The sequence below is a fragment of the Mastomys coucha genome, unplaced genomic scaffold, assembly GCF_008632895.1.
Source record: "Mastomys coucha isolate ucsf_1 unplaced genomic scaffold, UCSF_Mcou_1 pScaffold20, whole genome shotgun sequence".
Lineage (NCBI taxonomy): Eukaryota > Metazoa > Chordata > Mammalia > Rodentia > Muridae > Mastomys > Mastomys coucha.
The window spans coordinates 47,678,245-47,702,487 of NW_022196903.1; the positions used below are offsets into that span (position 1 = coordinate 47,678,245).

At 37.2% G+C, this 24,243-nt stretch overlaps 1 protein-coding gene across 2 annotated transcripts in view; it reads left to right on the forward strand.

Moving 5' to 3' along the window:
• The window catches only part of Tax1bp1 (Tax1 binding protein 1), a 53,042-nt gene that overhangs the window by 20,863 nt on the left and 7,936 nt on the right, over positions 1 to 24,243 (forward strand). For both annotated transcript variants that reach the window (XM_031381935.1, XM_031381936.1), the window contains exons 6-16: positions 600 to 748; positions 835 to 925; positions 3,305 to 3,490; positions 6,487 to 6,711; positions 7,151 to 7,297; positions 8,746 to 8,866; positions 11,308 to 11,408; positions 15,468 to 15,593; positions 18,919 to 18,990; positions 22,631 to 22,805; positions 23,273 to 23,415. In XM_031381935.1, coding sequence (XP_031237795.1) covers positions 600 to 748; positions 835 to 925; positions 3,305 to 3,490; positions 6,487 to 6,711; positions 7,151 to 7,297; positions 8,746 to 8,866; positions 11,308 to 11,408; positions 15,468 to 15,593; positions 18,919 to 18,990; positions 22,631 to 22,805; positions 23,273 to 23,415 — 1,536 coding nt within the window. The remainder of the gene's footprint in view (positions 1 to 599; positions 749 to 834; positions 926 to 3,304; positions 3,491 to 6,486; positions 6,712 to 7,150; positions 7,298 to 8,745; positions 8,867 to 11,307; positions 11,409 to 15,467; positions 15,594 to 18,918; positions 18,991 to 22,630; positions 22,806 to 23,272; positions 23,416 to 24,243) is intronic.

Below are 24,243 nucleotides of genomic sequence, written 5' to 3' on the forward strand. Positions count from 1 at the left end.
TTTTTGTTTGTTTCTTTGTTTTTTTGGAGGGGAAACTAGGAATGGAGAAATTTACATGTAAATAAAGAGAACATCTAATAAGAAAAAAGAATTTTAAGCTTATTTTACAGTCTTGGTTTATGCAAGTTGGAATAATAAATGTGGGATTGAAATTATAAGAATTCAAAGACAAATGTAGTGGTAAATGCATATAGTCTTAACACCCAAAAGATCTAGTGAGACCCCTTTTAAGGCTGGACAATAGTGGCACATGCATTCAATCTCAGCACTCAGGAGGCAGAGGCAGATGGATCTCTTCAGTTTGAGGTCAGCCTGGTCTACAGAGTGAGTTCCAGAATAGCTAGGGTTATGTATAGAAACCCTGTCTTGAAAAACCAAACCAATATTTTATATATTTGAGATAGGGTCTCTCTTCATAGTCCTGCTTGTGCTGCAACTCACTATGTAGAGTAGTTTGGCCTTGAACTCAAAGAGATCTGGATGCCTGTACTGGGATTAAGGGCATGTGCTACCACATTTGTCTTCCCTTTTTAAAAGAGAGCTCTCTCAAGTATACACAATTTTGTTTTGCTGAAAGATACTTTATTGTTTTCTCTAAGGGCCTTCTTGAAGTATCACAAAGCTTGAGAGTGGAAAATGAAGAGATTATGAAGAGATACAGTGATGCTACATCTAAAGCTCAACAGCTTGAAGCGGACATTGTATCAGTGACACATAAAGCAATTGAAAAAGAAACTGAGCTAGACAGGTATCTCTGATACTTTAAAGAAATGACTTCAGTTATTTACAAAGCTACTTAAGGCTTTTATTAATGTTTTTTTTATCTTAACACAGTTTGAAGGATAAACTGAGGAAGGCACAGCATGAAAGAGAACAACTTGAATGTCAGCTGAAGACAGAAAAGGATGAGAAGGAACTTTATAAGGTAAAGTTCCTTTTCTATTATCTTTCCCCTTCTTAACCCCAATGGGATTTTAGGGTTAGGGATTTGAGAGCAATTCAACTGAACGCCTGGTCACTTGTCTCATTATAATCAGGAGGATGACGGACTGTAGTCAGCTAAAGGCTTCCGTGGGGGGGGAGGGGGGCTGGAGAATATATACTTTCATGGTTGATCATACTGTAATAGGGAGATCCTCATAGCTTTTGTAAGGAGGTTCTTCAGCTGTCTCTAGAAGGCCTCTTGAGTGTCATAATTATGATACGTGACATCAGAGTGAAGAATCCAAGATGGGAAGAAAATGAGGAAATTATGACCATAATGGATACTGTCCCTAAAATGCAGTATTTGGGAAATTTGCTGGTTCTTTAGATACATAGTAGATACTGTATAATAAATGAAAGTTTAATGATAACAGGATAGTTGTTTATTAGAATTTATATAAAGTATTTTCGCCTTTTAAGAATATACATTTTTTCAGTGATGATACTTAATATTTGTTACATTGTTTAATGTGTATATACATACACATACAGGATTGTGTGTACAAGTGTGGGCATGCAGAACCTGGTGTGTGTGGAGGTTAGAGGACAACTTTGAAGAGTTAATTCTCTCTTCCATATGGGGTCTGGAGATTGAACACAGCTGTCAGGCTTAGCCACAGGTTATCCTAATGTCTTTTCCTGCCCCTTGCTCATATTTCGTATTGACTTGAAATCTTGTCAGATTATAATTTTATAAAATATCACCTCTGCTCATGAGTCTTTTTGAAAAATCTCTGTTTTTTAAAGCATTCCTGTAGTATGCTCTAAACTAGCTTAACCACAGGTGAACATTGAGGCTAATTTTCTTAAGTATCTAAGAAATATTTCCTATAGAAAGTTCTAAGTGAGTGGCTGGGAAGAAGGGTGAGTGAGTACTTGCACTTAAGTGTGCGAACCTGAGTTCAGATCCTAAGAGTACATAAAGCTAGACACAGTGGCATGTGTCTGTTTTCCCAGTGTACTAGAACAAAGTGGAAGGTGGAGAGAAGAGAGTCCTGGAAGCTTTTGGGCCAGCTAGCTTGATGTATACAGTGGCAGACAAGAGACACTATCAAGAGAAGTTGGAAGATAGCTGACATCTGAGGATGTCCTCTGACCTTCATATGGGCACCATAGTATGTGTGGTTTGTGACACTCCCATATGAACATACATACGTACACAGTGATCGTTTAAAAGTTTGAGATGAACACTCTAAGCTGTCAGTCTGAAGTCACTTTTATGAACTGATAGTTATGAACATTAGGTAGTGTTTTAGAAGTGCTGCTAAAGGTTTAGACTGCTGAACGCCCCAGAGGACCAGAGATACATTTCGTCCCCAGGAACAGGAATTAGTCCTTTAGACTTTCTGTAGATTTGAAGAGTGAAGTGCAACAAAAGCAGTTCCATTCCTCTGTATTACATAAAAATATTGTGTGTATGTGCATGTATATACATGCATGATATTAGTATATGTTGTATGGGGGCTAGGAGGTCTGTCATAGTTGGCCTATAGAAGTCAGAGGGCAACTTCAGTCATATGGAAAATAACATAGTGCTTCTTACAAGCAAAAAGTGGAATTGGGCTAGAGGTGGCCAAGTGGTTTAACAACTATCTTACTGAGGGCTGGAGTGTGGCTCCTAGCACCCATATCAGGTAGCTTACAGCTACTCATAACACTGAAAACTCTGGCCTCGGTGGGCACCTAACATTTGAATGCACATATCCATACACCCATATCATATATATATCATTAAAAGAAAGGTAAAAAAAATTTAGTATAATTGTTTGAGATGTTTTGAACGTACCCTTTCTAGTTTTCAGGACTTTTTTACACTAACTTCTGAATATGCCTCTAACATTATGTTTTCCCCCCCAAACATCCAAATGTATCTACAGTTTAAAATGGAAAATAAATGGTTAAACTGATGGAAAAGCTTTCAGAGATCAGGTAGACATCAGGATTACTTGCTGTGGGAATTTAAAAGCTATGTTCTGTCACTCTATGTCTCCATCACTATTTTGCAAAGTTTGGGTCACCTGACACCCAGCTCTTCCTTTGGAATTTTTGGATGAGAAAAAATCACTTTTTTAAAATTTATTTCTTTAATGTGCATTGGTGTTTTGCCTACATGTTAGCACTTGAACTGGAGTTACAGACAGGTGTGAGCTGCCTTGTGGGTGTTGAGGATTGAACTAGGGTCCTCTAGAAGAGCAGTTAGCACTCTTAACCACTGAGCCATGTCACTAGAGCCCCAAATAATGGTACTTTAAACTTCGACTAACTTGGGTTATAATGCTAGCAAGAATATTCTTTATGATTTTAAACACTTTTATTATAGGTACATTTGAAGAATACAGAAATAGAAAACACGAAGCTTGTGTCAGAGATACAGACTTTAAAGAATTTAGATGGAAACAAAGAAAGCATGATTACTCATTTCAAAGAAGAGATTAGCAAACTGCAGACCTGCTTGGCTGACAAGGAGAATTTGCACAGAACTCTCCTGCTTACAACCTCAAATAAAGTAAGGACTTTAGAAAAATGTTTTTGAGGACTGTGAAACTTCTCTACTATGATTTTTACTCTTGTTTTAAATTCTTCCCTGCTATTTCTCTTTTTAAAAAGAAATCCTTTTTAATTCGCACTTATATTAGTTTTATATATGTGCCTGTGTATGATGCATGTGAGCACCTAGAGGCCAGAGAGTCAGTTGGATCCTCTGCAGCTTGGGGTTAGAATGGCCTCTGGAAGAAGGCAAGCACTCTTACCCTGGTGCCATCTTTGTTTCTCAACCATTTCTTTTGAAAAAGTTTAAATTCACAACAGTTACTGAACTCCTCTTGCTTCTAGCTCTTAAGTACTGGGATTATAGGTACCCATCACCTACCTGGGCTATTGTTTTATGTAGCATGTTATGTTGGATCTGCTCTAGTACGATACATCCTCATCTTTTCCAGTGGCTGCATGATCTTGCATGCTTACATTTATTTTATTGCTTAGCTTTTATGGATAAACATTAGGTTGTTTTAGCATGTTCTGTGAATTCTACTGGGGACATCATTAATGCAACTCTAAAAATGTTAGAAGTCCATGACATTTACAGTTCCTGATTAAGTCTGCAGTTGCTTTTTAATCAAAAGATTGCAAATGTGAAAAGTGTATTTGATTGTATTTATTTGATTTACTAAGATGCTAAAAATATCTTTAAGCATCTTTTTAGCATTTAAGTAAGACCAGTGAAAACCATAATTTTTAATTAATGAGGAAAATGATTACTAGTTGCTAAAATGTTTTAGTAGATTGTAATGCAGTATGAATTTATGGTTATAAAAGAATTTAAATAGTGAGGGTGAGGGTACAAACTGAAAGTTAGCATCCTTTTTTTGCTATAAGATTGTAGGATTGTAATGTAAAGAGTTGCATGAATTATGCATGTATATGTACATTTTAACTGAAATGAGAGGGGGAGGAGGGAAGGAAGGAAGAAGGGAGAGAGAAGGGGGGAGGGAGAGAGAGAAAGGGAGGGAGAGAGAATATGTGTGTGTGTGAGAGTGTGTGAGTGTGTTAGTTTTTAGAACTTTTTTTTCTTTTGAGACAGGTTCTCATTATGCAACTCTAGCTGGCCAGAAACTTGGTATGTAGGTCAGGCAGGCCTCAAACTCAGAGATTGGCTTGCTTCTACCTTCTGAATGCTGGGGTTAAAGGTGCTCAGCTCCGTGTCTAGCTACAAGAATACCGCTATGAATACACTTACAGCTCATTTTCATTCATGATTATAGCTATATAGTATTCTTTCTTGTCATTAAGCACATATGTAGTCAGTACTACTTAGTAGTTTACTGTTTTCAGCTCTTCTAAGCATGCTCCAGTTGGTATTCTTGTATAGCTAAAGTGACAATAGGCACATTCCTAAATAAATTCCTTCAAATGGAGCTGGTAGGCTAAAGGGCACTTAACTTTTGATAGTTATTTTCAAATTGCCTTTTCAAAAAATACTGTATTAGGTTTAACTCCCAGTGCTGTAATATATGCTATTGTTTATAGTGGCTTCATAGCTTTTCATTATATGGAGGCATGGTATAGAATTGTTTAATTCAAGACAGTTTCATTTTAGACACTTTAATATCCTCATAATTTTCAGTTTGTTTTAAAAAATGATTGAATTCTGAAAGACAAACCTTTGCCTTCCTATGTCATTTATAATTTTTTGAATGCTTTTTGAAGGTAAAATTGCTAGATCAAGAACCAAGAGTAATTTAAGGTGTTGGTGAGTTTTGAAAAGAGGCTGAGAGGCTGAGAAGGGTTAGGGTTTGTGTAATTGTGCAATAACTATGTCTGTTTTTTTAAAATTAATTTGCCAGGCATGGTGGTAGCACATCCTTTTAATCTCAACACTTGGAAGGCAGAGGCAGACAGGTCTCTTGTGAGTTTAGGTCTACATAGTAAGTTCCAGGACAGCTGGGGCTATGTGGAGCGAACCAGTCCCCAAACAAACAAAAGATAATAAGTAAAAATAAAATAAATAAAATCAATCTTTATATGTGTGAACATTTGGGGTATACATACTCCCATGTTATTGGTTGGAAAAATATCGCAGAGTAGTATTAAACTTTTCTTGAATGTATTAAAAAAAAATGTTCCTTTAGTTATTTTTTCCTTTCTTGACCTAGAGGTTGATGAGTGATTGAAGCTGTTAAGATTCAAGATATGGCTCAGTGTCAGAGTGCTTGTGCAGCATGCAGAAAGCCCTTATTCAGTCACTTGTACTGGATTAATGAGGCATGGTGGCACACACTGTGAACCCTGGACTTAAGAGGGAGAAGCAGGAGGACCAGAAGGTTAAGGTCGCCCTCTGTTGCATGGCAACTCCAGGCTAGCCTGGACCATAGGAAACTGTTTCGTTAACAAAAAAACAAGGATAACTAGTATGGCTAGGCTTAAGCAGATTTTGTATACACCAGTTTCTTGTGGCTCTAACAATTTCAAAACCAAGGTTGAACTGACTTTTGTTTTATTTTACATTTTTTTTGCAGACTAAAAATAGGACTTCATTATACTTAACTTTTAAAATGTTGTCTCTTCCAGATTTTCATAATGGTATGATGGTAGCTAAATATTTTATTAGCTATCTTTTAGGTTTGCAAAAAGGAAACATCTTTTAACTGCTGTTTTTGGTGTTACAAAGAAGTCTTTGAAGTTATTTTGATTCTAGTGAGTAATGTGAGTACTGGCTAAAGATCCAGGGGTAAAGAAAACGGAGTATGGAGAGTTCACATTCATTTGGTCTCAGCAGCTTTCATGTGTGTTTTAGTTCAGTCAGAACTTTAAGCCCTGGGTGTGTTGACTGGCTTCCTGTCCTATAAAGTGGTAGAAGTGAACACTGTTGGGCTGTTACATGAGAAATCTGAAACAAAGCCTAAGGCATGAGTGGAAAAGCATTATTTAACTTAAAATTCTGAAACTGTTAACTTTAAATTTTAGTGTTTTAATTGAAATTGTATATTATCTGCCTTTTTTCAGGAAGATACATTATTTTTAAAGGAGCAACTTCGCAAAGCAGAGGAAGAAGTCCAGGCAACACGACAAGAACTTATCTTTCTGGCTAAAGAGCTCAGTGATGCTGTGAATGTGCGAGATAAAACAATGGCAGATTTGCATACCGCACGCTTGGAAAATGAAAGAGTGAAGAAGCAGCTTGCTGATACACTGGCAGAACTGCAGTTACATGCTGTAAAGAAAGATCAGGTAAAGCAAGTTAACTTGCATCTCTGTTGGTCCCCTGTAATTTCTTGGATTGAATAGAAAACATCTATATGTACAGTTCTTAACTGTCAGTAAAGGCTGCTCTAGTATACATTTTTGATACGTATTAGATGTGGTGGAGATTGCTTCACGTGGAACTTCGATTTACTAGTTGTATAGAATGGCAATATGATTATTTAAGGGTATTACATACGAGTTACATAATTGCTCCTTAGGTGGATGGTTTTCCTTCAGCTTTTAAGTAATCCTTAGACTTAATATATAGTTCAAATTCCAATATAAAAATTAATATAAAACCCAAACTCTAATAAAACAAATATAAATTAAAGGTCAGAAAATAATAATGGAAATAGAGTTAGGATTTATTATTAAGTTATGAAATACCAGAATTTTTTCCTTACTCGTAATATTTTTTTCTAAGGAAAAGACTGATACACTGGAACATGAACTGAGAAGAGAAGTTGAAGATCTGAAACTCCGGCTTCAGATGGCTGCAGATCATTACAAAGAAAAGTTTAAGGAATGCCAGAGGCTCCAAAAACAAATAAACAAACTTTCAGACCAGTCAGTAAGTGTCACTGAATTCCCGTCAACTGAATTTTTCCTTTGTCAGGCTTTTGTTTGCAAATAAGATGTATAATATTTTAAACATTAACCTTTTGAATATAAATTATCACTTTATTTTTTTCTAAACACAAATCTTATTTTCTACTACATTGATTTATGTAAGTATATGTGCATGTTGTGAAGTAGTATGTGAAGGTCAGAGGACAGCTTATAGGAGTTGATTATTCCCTGGTTAGATCCTCTGCGTCTCAGGGATAGAGGACGGAACTCAGAATGTCTGACAAATTTGATTGCAAGTGCTTTTACATGCTGAGCCATCCTGCTGGCCCGAGTTTGTATGATCTTGTTTTCAAATCATTGGCCTAATACTGTAATGACAGTCTTCTTTCTGTTTAAACTTGAGATTTGTATTTATTGAGAACTAATAAAAGGAAGGAAGCTAGGTCAGCAGCAAGAGCAAACAGGAGCAGATACTCTTTTCTTTAGGCCATTGCTCTCTTAAGCCCTTGATATATATCTTTGTTACTTAAATTCAATATCTAGTAGTAAATGTCACTGTGGCAAAGGTGACTGCTCTCACTGTTTCTCAGTTCTCTTCCATCCTGCTCACACCACATTAGGAATATGTAAAATGTGTTGGCTTACTCTTCTATATTTCATGTAGGAGTAGGTAGATTCATAATAAAACAAAGACATTTCATTTGGATGGGTTTATGTATTATGTAAAGCCCCAAATTGTACTGAAATATGACTTGAAATATGAGGGGATCTAGGAAGTGAAGTATAAAGGAAACATTGACGATGCGGGGTTGAGTGGTCCCACAGTTACAGTTACAGACTGTTCTAGGTTCTCAGGAACAAATAGGAGCAAGGAGTGCATGCATGATAGTGAAGTAGAAAGGGTTTTGTGAAGAAATATGATTCACATGGAGATTCTGTTTGTGTTATTTTTGAGCACATTTAAAAAAATCTTAGTTTTTTTTTAACTTTATTTTATGTGTATTTTGCCTACATTACGTGTATACACCACATGTGTGTTTGGTGCTTGTGTAGGTGAGAAGAGAGCTTTGAATTCCCTAGAATTGGAGTTATAGATGGCTGTAGACCACCACGTGGGTGCTAGGAATCAAACCTAGGTCCTCTGCAAAAGCAACACATGGTCTTACCTGCTGAGACATCTCTCCAGACCTGCTGAATACACTTTTGACTTGTGAGGTTGTAAGATGTTTATGAATGATGAGTTCTGGTGATTTCACAAGAAGAAAGCAGTTATTGTTCTTTCCTTTCCACCACTTAGGAAAATGATGTAGCTTTATCCCTTTTAGGCTTTCAGAGTGAGTAGTTTTGTACACTTTTTTTTTCTTTTTAGTATTTACTTGTTTAGTAAAGGAAATCAATATGACTCATTTAGTGACCTTTCCAATAACTTACTGTTACCATTTGGCATAGGCCAGTACTAATGGTGTCTTCACAAAGAGAATGGGGAGTCAGCAGAAAGTGAACGATGCTTCAATAAACACAGACCAGACTGCTTCTGCCATGGATGTAAAGCCAGCAGCATCTTGTGCAGGTAAAAATCTCTTTCCGTTTAGCATGACCTTCCTTGAAAACTGGACACTGGTTTGATACTGCCTGCTTCCATGTGTGAGAATTTCAGGCTGCTTCCATAAATTCTTGGGAAAGAGAATTGAGGGGCAAAGGGAGAAAATGAAGGTATTAATGTGAGATAGAGTTATGTATGTGATGACCATGAAAAATGTGAGTGTAAACTAACTTATCTTCAAGAGAATAGTCATGTTTTAAAAATTAAATTGGTACTAGAAGTACTAATTTGAACTATATGAAACAGTGAAATGCAAGAATTCCTTACACTCAAAATTATGTTATAAATGTGACTATAAATACAGACCAGAGAAGGTTCTTAGAGCACAGTGACAAAGGACAAATATGGAAAGTGATGAAGTTGAAAAATCTAGGTTTTTGCAGCATATGAACAACATTAAAACTGGAGGCTTATCTTGTACTTTGAGTAATTATTTTACTTTAATTTTTTGTAACATTTAAATTTTATATATATAATGTTGTAGGGGGAAAATATCCTGTTCTAAATCCCTTCTCTTCCCTCCTGCTTTGCGTCAGTGGGGCATATCTTTCATTAGTATACCTGTAGACTGATGTTAAAGTTAGTTGGTTAAATGTTTTATTTGTCTACTTAAAACAGATTCAAGTATACCAAATGAGTAATGTGGTAATTTGTATTAGCTGGATTTTTAATTTATGATCTTTTCCCTTTCTTTTATGTAAAACAAGTACCTAACAATAAGGAAAATAAGTGCAAGCCAACATATATTTCAATTTTTAATGTGTGGTGTAACTGACAATTTAGTTTAAAAAAATGAGATTTCCTATACTATTAAATATTTAATTAAGAACAATCCTATAGGATAGTATGCAGTATTCCATTTACTTGCCCTCTGTTCAGGTTGACTATTATCTTTGAAATGCCCAGGGAAAGAAGTGCTTTTAGGTTTCAAGAGTTTTTCTACAAATTGAATGTTTACACAAACAGTTCATTGTTCCCATTGAGAATTAAGAACCTGAAACACCTCACATCTGCATTTTTCTTAGTGACACACTGGCATTCACAAAGCTTCAGAGTTAACTGAGTTGTACTTTTAAGGGAGTTTGAGTTTCAGAGTTTAGGATAATAATACTCAACCTCTGCTGGCCTGAGGGCGTCAGATCTCTTTACGGGTGGTTGTGAGCCACCATGTGGTTGCTGGGATCCGAACTCAGGACCTTTGGAAGAGCAGTCATTACTCTTACCCACTGAGCCATCTCACCAGCCCCCCACCCCCTCTTTTTTTTTAGGCTCTCACATTTGAATGTGAGATTTGTTCTGATCAAAAATAGCATTTAAAAATTCTCACATAGTGGTCAGATACGACCATACATGCCTATAACCCTAGCAGTGGGTATGAATGGAAGCTATCCCAGGTTATATAGGAAGACTGTCTCAAAAACAACAAAGGTAGACAGACAGACAGACAGACACACAAACACACACACACAGATAGTGTGGGAGAGAACAGCAAACAGATCTCACATAAAATTCATTTTTTGTTGGGTTGAACTTTACATGCTGAACAAATATTCTTCCACTGAGCCAGATCCCCAAGTTACCCCCTTCTTTTTAATTGTTTATTAGCTAGTTTGTTTGTTTAAGGATAGCCACTTATCAAGTTGCCTAGGTTAGCCCTTGAGCCCTCTCTGTTCCTTCAATTTTGATGTTCCCTGTCGCAGTCTTCTGAATATTGGGGTTATAGCCCAGTGTACTCTTAGACCTGGCAACATTCCAGATTTTGTTCCATTAAACACTCGAAAGTTTTTCTACAAGAAGATAAAATAAAGAAAAAAACTAGTTTTGCTTTTTGAGACAGCATCTCTCACTTTGTAGCCCTGGCTGGTATGGAATTTGATATGTAGTCCAAGCTGACCTCAGACAGACTAGTTAAAAATTTTTTGAACAGATTTATTTTTGGCTAGTCAGTGGTGTCACATAACTTTAATTTTAGCATGTCAGATGCATAGGCAGCAGATTTCTTTGATTTTTCAAGGCCAGCCTGGAATACTGTGAGTGAGTTCCAAAACAGCCAGGACTATATAAAGAAATGCTCTCTAGGAAAAAAAAAATCAAAACAAAGCAAAAAATAAAAACAATAATACTATTTTTTTTTTAATGAGTATGGGTGTTTTGCCTGCATGTATGTCTGTGTATCACATGCATGCATACCTAGTACCTTGGAGGCTGGAAGAGGTTGTCAGATCCTGTAAGGCAGAATTATAGACAGTTGTCAGCTGCCAGGTAAATAGATGCCGGCAATGGAACCCAAGTCCTCTGATAGAGCATTGCTCTTACAGCTGAGCTGTCTCGTCAACCTCCAGACAGCAAATATTATTTTAAATATTAATTAAATATTTTCTTAATTAATATTAATTATTTTCTGACAGAGACAGACTTTGATATGTCAACAAAGGATCATGTCTGTGAAATGACTAAAGAAATTGCTGAGAAAATAGAAAAGTATAATAAGTATAAACAACTCTTGCAGGTAAGTTAGCTCCTTTTTCAGTGAATGATTTGTCATGTGTTAGATGCCAGCCCTTGGTTCTTTTGTGAATGGATAGAGAGTTCTTTCCCCATTCTTCTATACTAATTATCCATTTGGAATGATGAAAGGGGTGTTTTGTGTACTTGTCATTATCATGCAAGTCTTATGCTTCTGTAGTTAGTGTTTTCTATACACATGATACAATATCCTTGTTTGAATATGAGTTTTTATTTCTGTTAGGATGATACATAGGAAACGTGAACTTTAGAAAGGGTCCTTTTAAAAAATGTATTGTATAAAAAAGAAAAAAAAGAACCAGGAAATTGTGTGGTGTTCACTCATGTACTTCCCAGTGTGGATGCATATGTAGGCCACAGATTGACTTCAGGATGTCTTCCGTGGTCACTTCTTCACAGTGCTTTTTCAGACAGGGTCTGTCACCAAACCTGAAGACAGCAGTTTTGGTTGAACTGGCTGCCTGGGAGCCCTGGGAGCCCTGGGAGCCCTGGGAGCCCTGGGAGCCCTGGGAGCCCTGGGAGCCCTGGGAGCCCTGGGAGCCCTGGGAGCCCTGGGAGCCCTGGGAGCCCTGGGAGCTACTGCATTCATTCTCCCCACCATTAGAGTTATAGATACAGGCTGCCATGGTCAGTGGGTGCTAGAGATCTCAGTTCAGGTCCTCATGCTTGTGCAGCCAAGTATATTACTCATCTAGTCAAGATTGGGAATGTTAAGCAAATGAGTTGTTGTCTTTTAGTATAATTTTAGTTATTTTAAGCAGTGTTGTTCAGATTCTTTCAATTTTGTTAACTTTAATGGTGGTACTCACTTTGAATTCATTAAAGTATAGGGGTGGATGTTTCTCATTACAATCTAGAATAGAGAACAAAGTTACTTTATATTTGGATATGGTTTTTAAGGGTGTGTGTGTGTGTGTGTGTTTTGCATATGAACAAGGAAGGTAACTTTTAGAACAACAATGAAATGCATAGATCTGCTCGGTGTTGCTAAAAGATACTTTTTCTTTTTCCTATTTGCTTTTAAAGTAATGTTTAAAGTGTTTTGATCAAATTTCAAACTGGGCTTTTTGAGATCTTTAAATAGAAGTGAGGATGGTCCTGATGTTCTAGTGTAATGTAGTGCTTGTGTTTTTATTGCTGCTGTTATAAAAAAACTTAGTGCAGTGCACATTGTAGGACAAGGCACCACATGTGACTATACAGTGTATACAACTGTTGCTGGGTGTGTATTATAACAGAGTGATTGAGCTTTGTTTAATTTTTGTTTTCATGTGTATCATCATTTTGCCTGCAGATATGTGTGTGCACTGCATGTGTGGTAGCAGAAGTCACCTTGTCAAGGGTCCTGGAAATTGTCTTGGAGTGCTCATTGTTTTCAAAGCTGACAAGAATGAATGTATATACCAACATTCTCTCTATACCAGCAGTATTTCTCACATAGGTCAACTGAGATGGGCAGTTCCTTTGACAAGCCTACAAGATGGAGAACATTAGGATCAACTCTGAAAATTTTTGACACAAATTCATCTATAGGCCTGTCCTTTTGATGTTTTATTCTTTAGATCAAGGGTTTTTATATTTCTTTGGGTGTAGTAGAGTCAGTTTCTAGCAAACCTTAACTGCTTCTTTTTTCTCTTCCTTCCTTCCTCCCTCCCTCCCTCCCTCCCTCCCTCCCTTTCTTTCTTCTTTCTTTCTTTCTTTCTTTCTTTCTTTCTTTCTTTCTTTCTTTCTTTCTTTCTTTCTTTCTTTCTTTCTGGTTTTTCAAGACAGGGTTTCTCGGTGTAGCCCAGGCTGTCCTGGAACTCACTCTGTAGACCAGGCTGGCCTCAAACTCAGAAATCTGCCTGCCTCTGCCTCCCAAGTGCTGGGATTGATTAAAGGCGTGCACCGCCTCTGAACTGCTTCATTTTTCAAGTTACCATGTCGTTTTGGTCCAGCTTTGTGAAAAAGATGAAATAAATAGAAGCAATTTCCTCTTTCCCTTTTCCTCCCTGGTGCTGCTGTTGTAGGACTAGAGATCTAGCTGCTGACAAGTTCTGGCCAAAGCTAAGGGGATTAGACTTGACTGAGTTTGTTAGGCAGCTGGGTGTTCAGGTAGTCTTGTCTAGGGTGGGCAGCTCTTTCATGATTGGACAGCCCAGTGTTCTAGAAAGACTGGAGGGTATTGAGTGAGTGAGCATGGCATTGGAAGCAGGCTGGAAAGTGAGGAGAATATGGTGATGATGCTTGGGGTGATTCTTGATTGATAGAGGCACTATGAACATTTACATAGAAGCCTTTTGTTGTCAAAGGAGATTAGAGATTTTCACTTAGATGCATGCCTAGGTGCTAGGATAGGGATTTGTAAGAAATCAGTACATAGTTATTCTTTGGTGCTGTTTTATCACTTTATACATCAAGCTAATGACTGTAACGAGAATATCATTGTAGTTTGAGTTCGATTTCCATAATGACTTAATGTTTACATTTCTTTCTTAGATATGTATGTATGTGCGTGCGTATGTGTATGTAGTATATATGTGTGAGTACATTTTGTGCATGTGCCATGCCTGTGTATGTTGGTACATATACACATTTGAGTGTATATCTATGGAAACTAGAGTTTATTGTGAAATGATTGCTTCCCAACTTATTTATGGAAACAGGCTTTCTCCCTGAGCCTTGAGATTACTAATTGGCTAGACTAGCCAGTCAGCTAGCTCTGGGGGTGGATCTGCCTGGCCCTGTGCACTTCAGTTTTAGGGTTGCAAATGCATGCCACCACACCTGGCTTTTACATGGGTGCTGGGGATCCAAACACAGGTTCTCATGTCTTATACTTCATACTGACTCATGTTTTTAACCCCTAAGCTATCATTTTGTAAATGTTTCACATGTTTAAAAAAAAAAATCTTTCGTTTCAAAAATTGCTTGCTATGTATTTTTTTTCTTTCTAAAAGAATGGAAACCAGATTTTTGCCCAATTGTATAGTTTATTTAAAAACAAAATGCATGTGCAAGCAGGGGTGGCTTTATTGTATACATGTGGTGGTGATTTTTGCAAGTTGGCCAAAAATAATGTACTGCAAAAGCAGTGGCCGTGGTAGTGTTGGAACTGCCTGCTTGCAGTGTGTGGAGATGGGGTTACTTTCTCTGTTTTATGTGTGCTATTGATTTTGTTTGCTTAGTGTTTTTAGAAAATCAAATTTTAATTGTGGTAGAGTATCAATTTTGTTTATATTTTGTACTTTTTTTTTTTAAAAAAGCACATTCTGCAAGGTATTAAACATCTCTGCATCGTCCCAGGAATTACTTGTTTTGCTTTTGTTGTGCTTGGAGATCAAACCCAGGCATTAGGCCAGTGATCTGCCAGTGAGCTACACTCTTAGTCCATCCAGAAGTTTTATAGTCAGCTTTTACATTGAGGTTTACAAAACTTTTGGAGCTGGTTTTTTTTGTTGTATTTTATGAAGTGTGGAAGGTATGGTGTGGAGTTTAGAAGGTTGGAATTGCTCAAAATTTATTTTTGAACTTTACCTTGAAAGAACAAATATTCAAAATGAAATTGGCCTATTTACTTTTTGGTCTCCATTTGTAACTTCTTCCTTGTGTTTTTAAGAAAAAGGGCCATCGTAAAGTGCATGATTTACATTTTCTCCTTTTGCAAAAGTAGTACTTTTGTGAAATAATATTTGTCATGATCCAAGTACAGGAACTATGGCTATTTGGATTATATTTTTCTGTATAACACTGACACTCATATTTAACTGTTGAAAGCAAATTATAAACTAAGTGGGATTATATTATACACTCTCTTTTGCAGTGTACTGTTAATATGATACCTCTCCTGGTCAACTGACTGTCCACTTATCTCTTTTAAGTAGATATGTTATTCCATTGTGTAGCTATAAAATGACGTACCTAATCTTGTGTTGGTAAACATTTTGGCTTTATATGTCTATAAAGCCCACTGTCTCTATGTCTATTTTATATGTCTATAAAGATGTCTACTCTGTAGAGATGTGAAGTTTTTAGTAATTGTACTAATTTTAATTTTATTTAGGATGAGAAAACCAAATGCAATAAATACGCTGATGAACTTGCGAAAATGGAGCTGAAGTGGAAAGAACAAGTGAAAATTGCTGAAAATGTAAAACTTGAACTAGCTGAAGTAGAGGATAATTACAAAGTAAGTTCATAGGCTTAGCTCATGGTGTCTAGTAAGCTCATGGCGCCTAGTAAGCCTGGTCCTGGTCAAAGTGAGGTACCTATAAACCATCAGCCAAGCACAGTTTCCATATAGATATGCTGGATATTTAATTACATACAGTTTATTCACTTGCCTGAGAAAATGGCCTCCCACATGCATTAGTTAATGTGGCTTTAGTCCTTTGGGTTCAGGTGAACGTTGAAATTTACCTTTTAAAAAAGTTTTTAATACATATTAATTATATAAAATAATAGGCTTCAGTGTATTTTCACATATCTGTATAATATATTTTCATAATATTCTACCTGGTGCACACTGCATGCTCCCACTGATACCCTGTTTAAATAGGTCACTTCTTTCATGCCCTGTCCTGTTTCTGCCACCTCTTTCCCTAAGTCACATGCTTTTCATTGGTGCTGCTTTGAGGAGCTTGGGCAAGAGGTTATTTACAGGAGCGGGGCAGTGTAGTAGTGACTATACCACCAAGGAAACCATCTCTCCTTCTTCCAACAGCTGTTAACTAGGTATCAATCCTCAGAGAAGTGTGAGGCCTCAGATTACACCTTCCATGGTGGAATGTTGATGGCTCAGTCTTACGCAGTTTTAGGCAGGTAATCAGGTTTGCTGAGAATTTGAGGGTCTAAAGGCCATGTCATTCCCAGAAGACAGCATTTCACAGACTCTTAGATTCCCTGTCCCCTTTCTTCTTAAGTAGTGTTCCCTGAGCCTTGGACCAAGTGACACAGATGTCTATTTAGGGATAAGCACTCAGTAGTCATTTAATGTCAGCACTTTGACCAGTTCTGTGACTGCAAAGAAAAGCTTTCTCTGAACAAAGCTGACTGTAGCACTAACTTGTAGGCTTGAACACAGTAGAGGGCAGCTTGACAGATGTACGTATACCATGACCATTAGCAGTAGTCCTATGTTCTCCCTAGCTATGAGCTTTTGACTAGATGTCCACCACTAGATAGGTAAGAGTTCCCTCCAATGGATACTCTAACCAGGAAGTGGTTAGTCTGTCAATTTCAGCCTCCCCTCCCCCATCTCCACCCCCACCTCAGCCTGCTTGTCTGTTGTGAAAGCTAGCCACCCAGGAAGAATACATTCACAGCTCAGTTTCAACTTTATTTCTTTAAGTCCTGTAACCAAAATAATGTGGTGTCTTAAGCTGTAAGGTCTTAACTTCCAGTTTGGATACATAGCCAAAACCAGCCAATACCAGTGGCAATAGCTTCTATTGTTTTGGACTGGCTAACAATCCACAGGGAGTAATCCATTCCAAAAAAATGTATCTTTAGAAGCAGTCATTTCATTTTCTTACTGTATCTCAGATGTGTATGTTAAATTATTTTGGGACTTGACCTTTTTTTAATGTGTGTGTAATTGGTATATTATCGCTAAGTTGCTAGCCTTAAATTTTATCATAGTACTGGGAAGTGGTATAATATTAATTAAAGAAACTTATTTTTATCAGTGTAATATTACAGCCATACTAGTAAATGGTACCTGTAAGAGTGTTAGGAAAAATGAGTGAGTTACCTGACTAGCAAGTCAAAAATATTACCCTTTTAAAGAATAAAATGCATGTGATTATGATTACAATTTACTTATTTCTGTGATTGAAGACTAGTGAGTTCTAAGTAATTTAATTTTATCTCTAGCTAATTTGTGTGTGAGAGACAGACAGACAGAGAGACAGACAGAGATCGAGACAGAGACACAGATACATAGACATCGTAGCTGCTTGGGGGAGAGTTGTATCTATAGTGGAGTAGATTAGACTTCAGTAGTGCCATGAAGTCACGTTTTAGAGGTCTAAAATAGAATTTGGGTCTTATATACTATTGAGAATTTTCTAGGAAAAAAGGAACTCAGTGAGAGTAGTTCCCTTTCAAAGTCTTTTTTCAGCCCTAGAAAGGCTTTACGTAAGTGGTGAAGGGTAAAGCTGGTGAGATGAGTGTACGAAGTCCATTTTCTCTTTATACCCTTTCTATTTTTATGTGTATGGCTGTGTTGCTTGTATGTGCTATCTGTGCAGTCCTTGTGTTTCTGGTGCCTGTGGCAGCCAGATGAGTACATCAGATTCCATGAACCTGGAGTTGTGAGCTGCCACGTGGGTGCTGGGACAAAAAAGCCAATGAAGAATGGTTATAAAATGTCTTTATTCATGGCTGGGAAACAAAAAATGACACCAAAAACAAAACAAAACAGAAACCCCTGCCATTAGGATACCTATATTGGTGCATTTCTACATAAGCCAAAGGAGAAAATTTTAAGTATAAAGGAAGCTGCCTCCAAGGTGGAAGGAACATTTTGGAAGATGGGGCTGAAAGAATGTAAAAGCTAGAGAAAGATATGGAGTGAGTTAGAATTTGGTCCTAAGACATGCCATCACTGTTGGACTCTTAATTCCACAGTAGTTGAGATTATTGGCATAAGATGGGCCTGTCAGTGTCCTGTTATAGGAGGAAAAGGGCCCAGGACCTAAAGACAGATAATGGTAGCTAGGAGGGAGGGGCTTATAAGGTCCCCATCCCTCTCTGAATATTCTGAGGCCAAATAGTTGCTGCTAGGAGGGGGAAAGAGAATTCATTCAGTGGTGTAGGAGCTATAGTAAGGAAGCTATAGCCCCACCCAAGACCCTGTAAGCAACTCCAATGAATTAGCTCATCAGTAACTGTGAAAGTAGATGAGGGCAAGAGGACGAGGAGCATTAGGAGGAAGGGGAATAGGAGAGGACAGTAGGAGGTGCATATGGTAAAAGTACACTATGGATATTATGCACAATTGATGTGTTAATACATTTTTAAAAGATAAGGGAGGCCGGGTGGTGGTGGCACACGCCTTTAATCCCAGCACTTGGGAGGCAGAGGCAGGCGGATTTCTGAGTTCCAGGCCAGCCTGGTCTACAGAGTGAGTTCCAGGATGGCCAGGGCTACACAGAGAAACCCTGTCTCGAAAAACAAAAAAACAAAAACAAAAAAAAAAAAATAAGGGAAGCTAGGTATGGTGACCCCACCATTGGTGTCTAAAGACTGAGACAGGAGAATTGAGAGAGTGAGACTAACCTAACCTATGATGGTTCTAGTCATCCTGGCTACATAAATTCAAAAGCAGAAAAAGAGAAGAAACTGGTCAGTAATGGGAAATAATATAAAGACTGAGAACTGAGGAAAATAACTGAACTTGGTGATACAAAAATTACCTTGATAATACTATAAGTTTAAGTGGGTCTCATGTGTGAGCAGAAAATAGACAATAGAAACATTAACAATAATCTCTCTTTTTTTTCTATATTCAGCTACAGTTGGCAGAGAAAGACAAAGAAATAAATGGTCTGGCTTCATATTTGGAAAGTCTCTCAACGGAGAAGGTATTAAGCAATGCATTCATTGTGGACAGCCTATAACCAATTTTTGCTTTCTTTTGTCTGGCTTCTCTTTGAAAGCTTTGTTCCATGTCTTCAACTGCTACCTTCCTGGTAGTAAACAGTAGTTTGTGTACCATTCTCACTTCCAGATTTTTGAGAAATATGCCAAGTATTGAAAATTGCTGGTTTGGTCTCCATCATATACTTTGCATTAGACAATAAGCAAACTTTAAAATATTCAAATTTAGGGAAGAAGTGAATTTTTAATTGAGTATTTATTCAAACTTAGATATTTTCTTGAAAAGAATCTGTTAATTAAAGGAAAAGAATTGATACTGTTTCTTGCTAATATAAAGTTCAATCCTTAAACCAAACTAAAATTTTGACAACTTGTGTCTTCTGTGTTAATTTGATGCTTGCTAGTGTATACAAATGTATTTTACAGTCTGGTGGCAGAACTTGGTGGTGTAATAAAATGTGGAGCATTTGGAAGATCTTAAGGAGTGGATCTTCAGGTTGGATGGTGTTACTCTGCTACAAAATGGGACTTTGAGACTCCTTGCTTCCCTAGTTGTCTTTTGTCCATTCTGTCAGGAAAGATCTTTTGTCTTCTTGTATTAATGTTTGTATTTGTGGTTTGACAGTAGTCTGCTAATCCACTGGTGTCCACAGTCAGTTGTGATGTCACTGTGAGGTAGCATTGCCATCTTTAAAGGCCATCAATCCAGGCCAGTGACTCAGTTGCATAAGCTCACTTCTACTGCAGCTCAGTTAGGTACTACTATTAAACTTATCCATAAGACCTGTACTTTTACTTCATAATACTTTGAATAATTTTTTCTTTACCTATAGTTATTTTTTTATTAGATGTATTCTTTATTTACAGTACCCCCTTTCCCAGGTTCCCCTCCAAAAAATAGAAAAAAAAATGAAATAAAATTAAAAAACCAAAAACTAAAACAAACCCCCTTTCCATAATTTTTAATTATGCAAATATACTTATATATATTTTATGCTGCTTGGGCATCTGTTTCTTCTGCTTAACTGCATGGTCCATGAAGAGTACAGATGTACCTGTTTTACTCATTGTATTTGCAGTCCCTTTTACAGTACCTGCTATTTGAAATCAATCATTTGTTAAATGGATAAACTAATGGAGCAAATATAATTTATAGCATTTGCCTTGGAAAATATTTGATGGAAGAAATATACTGAGATTAGTAGCTTTATTGTCAGTTTTTAAAATGCCAACCTTATCAGGAACAATATGTTAAACACTTGCTGTCTGCTTTCATTTACTACTACCACTACTACTATTACTACTACTACTACTTCTTCTTCTTACTATTATTATAAAACTTTGAACTTATTTTTGGTTTCCTATAGGATGGCATTGTTTAAAAGTGTTTTAAGTATTTGCATTGTGATGTCAAACAGTCTGTTTAATATTTGGTTCCTCAAGAGTATTTCTGAGATATACTCTTGGACCTAAAACCTGCCAAAACTTCTGAGATTAGTGCTAGGTTCTGTTAGTCATCACTACCCCCTACACACACTTGCCTCGAAGGTAGGAAGAGGTCAGTAGCAGTAGTCGGGTGAATAAGTGCTGACTCCACTGCTGTTGATGTTTGTTTTTAAAGATTCATTTGTTGTATGTATGAGTTCTTGCCAGCAAGTATATGCCTGTGTTCACCCCTACACTGCTTCTCCTTGGTTTTGTTGAGGGGAAGAAGTAAAAAGGAGGCACAGGGTAGATTAGTGGAAGAGGTAGTAGAGGAGGAAGTGAACTGTAGAACTGGTGTTACAGGTGATTGTTAGCATTTCTGTGAGTGCCAGGAACTGAACCTGGATCCTTGGCAAAAACAAGTATTGTTAACTCTAAAGCTGCTCTTTACCTCCTCCTGCTTGAGGAGACAGGTTTTATTGAGTAACCCAGCCTGGCTTTGAACTCAATATTATATATAGTCCAGGCTATCTTCAAACTCTGGTGATCCTCCTATCTCAGCTTCCTGACAACTTCTTATAGAAGGCTTTTTTGTTTGTTTTTTAATGTGTTGCCTGCATGTATATATGTGTGTTTGCTCATGGAGGCCAGAAGAGGGTGTCAAATCCCTCAGGAACTAGAGTTTTAGATAGTTAGAGATTACCATGTAGGTGGTAGGAATTGTACCTTCTGGAAGAGCAGCCATTGCTCTTAACTGCTAAGCCATCTCTCCAGCCTATAATTCTCTTTTTCTTTAAAACAATTAGCAGTTTTGCTAAGACTTACATTTAGATTATCTGTACGGTTTTGTAGATTGAGGCCTGCCTCATTGGACTGCCATAGTTTTAAGCCACTAGAGTGGAATTAGTGGATTCCTAAGAAATTTAATCTTCATAGCATTTCTCTTTGAGGGGGGCAACTTGAGATGGTGGTCTCCAGCTATACATCGTCTACCTTCCAGGTACTAGGACTATACTGTAAACATTTAAATGCTAAAATCTCTAATAGAAGAAAATGGTGGCTTTAAGAGAAGAGGTAGACTGAGTTTGTTTAGGGGTCTCTCTCCTTCTTCCATCTTCTCCTCTTTCCATCCCTCCTTCCTCTCAGCCCTCTTTCATGGTATTTTGGATGGTGCTGGGCAGTCAGACTCAAATACTTCTGCAGTCCAGACTACATAGGGTTCTACTATTAAACGGTATCTTTAGCTTTGAGACAGGAGTTTTTATTAGAACCCATGCATGCCTTGAATTCACTTTGTATGTCAGGCTTGCCTCAGCCTTGGAATCCTCCTTTCTCTACCTCCCAAATGCTAGGATATTATTTTTAAATATTGGCAGTTTAAGAAATTCTATTTCCATCTTAAAATCATTTTGTCAATTCATGGAGAAGCCTGTTGGAGTTTTTTAAATTAGTATTTCATTGTATCTGCAGTTAGTTTGAGGATAATTACTACTGTAAGAACAATTTTCTGTCTGTATATTTGGTATGTATCCCTCCATTTGTGCTGTCTTTTATCACATTCAGTATCATTCTATTCTTAGCATTGTGCATCTTTTTGCTAATTTCCTAGGCACTTTCTCTCATTGATTTCACTAACTAGAACTATACTTTTCATTCCTATATACATATATATGTATGTGTGTGTGTACATATATGGATATAACTGACTATATTTTGACTTTGAATCTTGCAACCTGCTAAATTTACTCAGTCTTCTAACTCCTCTGTTGTAGCTTCTTTCTGTATGAACACTTGTATCCTCTGAGTAAAGACAGATTCATTTCCTTTTCAGTCTGTCTGCCTTAATCCTGTCTTAGTCACAAGTTAACACTAATTATATTGAAGAGAATTAGGGAGTGCAGATCCTTTACATGTATTTTATCTGCAGTAGAATAATGTTTTTCTACTTTATATACTTTATGAGACTTTTTTTTCAAGTTAGGGAAATTATTTTTTATTCTAGCTTGCTGGATTTTTAAAATTTTTAAATAAATCTTGTATTTTCTGTATACATTGAATGTTTTCTTCCTCCTTATTCTGTTAACATGATTTTTTTTTAAAAGATGTTTGTTGTTGTGGCATAAGTATTAGTTCTGTATTTGGGCTAAGTGTTGGACATTTGGCTGCTTTGCTTACTTGTCTTTGTTTTGTTAATTTTAGGAACTTACAAAGAGTTTAGAAGATCAAAAAGGAAGGAAAATGGAAGGCCAGAGCCTCCAACAAGTCTCAAGGTGTCTCAACACAGGCTCTGAGCAAAATGGGCTCCTTCCTCCACTGTCAAGTGCACAGCCAGTTCTTCAGTATGGCAACCCTTACGCAGCACAGGAAACAAGAGGTTAGACAAGTATTTTTTTTAGCACGGAGTTGGCTGAAGATATAAAGCTTTTATTTTCCTGGAATTAAGAGAGCTGAGGGTATAATCAACTCTAATCATGTAGTTTTCATTTTAATGTTTAGTTTTATTACTGACATTTATTTACAGGTGATATGTTATAAATGAAGAGTTGTATTTGCTTATCACAGATTTGTGGGCTAAAAATAAAAGCATAAGAAATAGTCTTGGTCTGTAACCCAGCTTGGCATGTGCTATCATGCCCGCATAGCCTCTGTGGCTCTTTTTCCTTTGGTTTGCCAAGGCTCCCAGGCCTTTTGGCACTCAGGAAAGCTCATTCCACTGAACCACACACTGAGTTCCTGTTTGCTTCTCTATATCATGATAACTACATCTAGAGGTGCTCATTTCTTGTAATTAGTTTCATTCAGTTCTCCCCCAAATGTTTCTTTTGTAATTCTTAATTACAGATGGAGCAGATGGTGCTTTTTATCCAGATGAAATCCAAAGGCCACCTGTGCGAGTCCCATCTTGGGAAGACAATGTTGTCTGTAGCCAGCCTGCTCGAAACCTTAGCCGTCCGGATGGTTTAGAGGACCCCGAGGACAGCAGAGTAAATTGAGTTTTAATTATTTGAGCCTGCCTGCTTTTGTGCTTTCTGGCTTAGGTGGAGTGTTAAGGCTGTTTGTCTAGAAAGACTGAATTTGCATTTGTATGTGATTACCTTCCTGATTTTGTTTTTTTAAATCTGTGTTTGAAAACCCAACTAGTGCTGGGCAGTGGTGGCACAGCACTCAGGAAGCAGAGGCAGGGAGGCCAGCCTTGTCTACAAAATAGCCAGGGCTATACAGAAAAACTGTGTGTGTGTAATGTGTGTTTGCAGGAGGTAATATTTTTTTCAGACTTAATACTTGAGGGTTTATATACTAAAGACTAAGTTCAGAGGACAATACGGATGTATCAGTTATCAATGTCACTCTAATGACTTTTTAAGTAACTACAGTGTTTTGATTGTGGCCTGCTGGCCTAGAAGAAACAAAGTATAAAGACGCAAAGCAGAGTACTGCCATTTCAGTTTTATGTTTATATCCTGTAAATTTTAAGGTAAAATTTATTATCTTTACCATATAGTAGGGTTTTTTTTGAGAAATTCATTTTAAGACATCCTTAATATTTATATGATGTTTCTTTTTCTAGTAGCGACATAAAAATGATGATAATTAAATTAGTTTTTATGGTATAAGATTATTATTTTTATTTGGTTTTGAGACAGGGTCTTTCTACATACCCCTGGCTGTTCTAGAACTTGTTCTTCTGCTCCTAGAAATCCACCTGCCTCCTCCTCCCAGCACTGGGTTTGGAGGTGTAAGCCACCATGTCTGGCTAAAAGATTATCTTTAAGAGATTTTCCCTCATTTAATGAATAAAATTTCTTAGAACA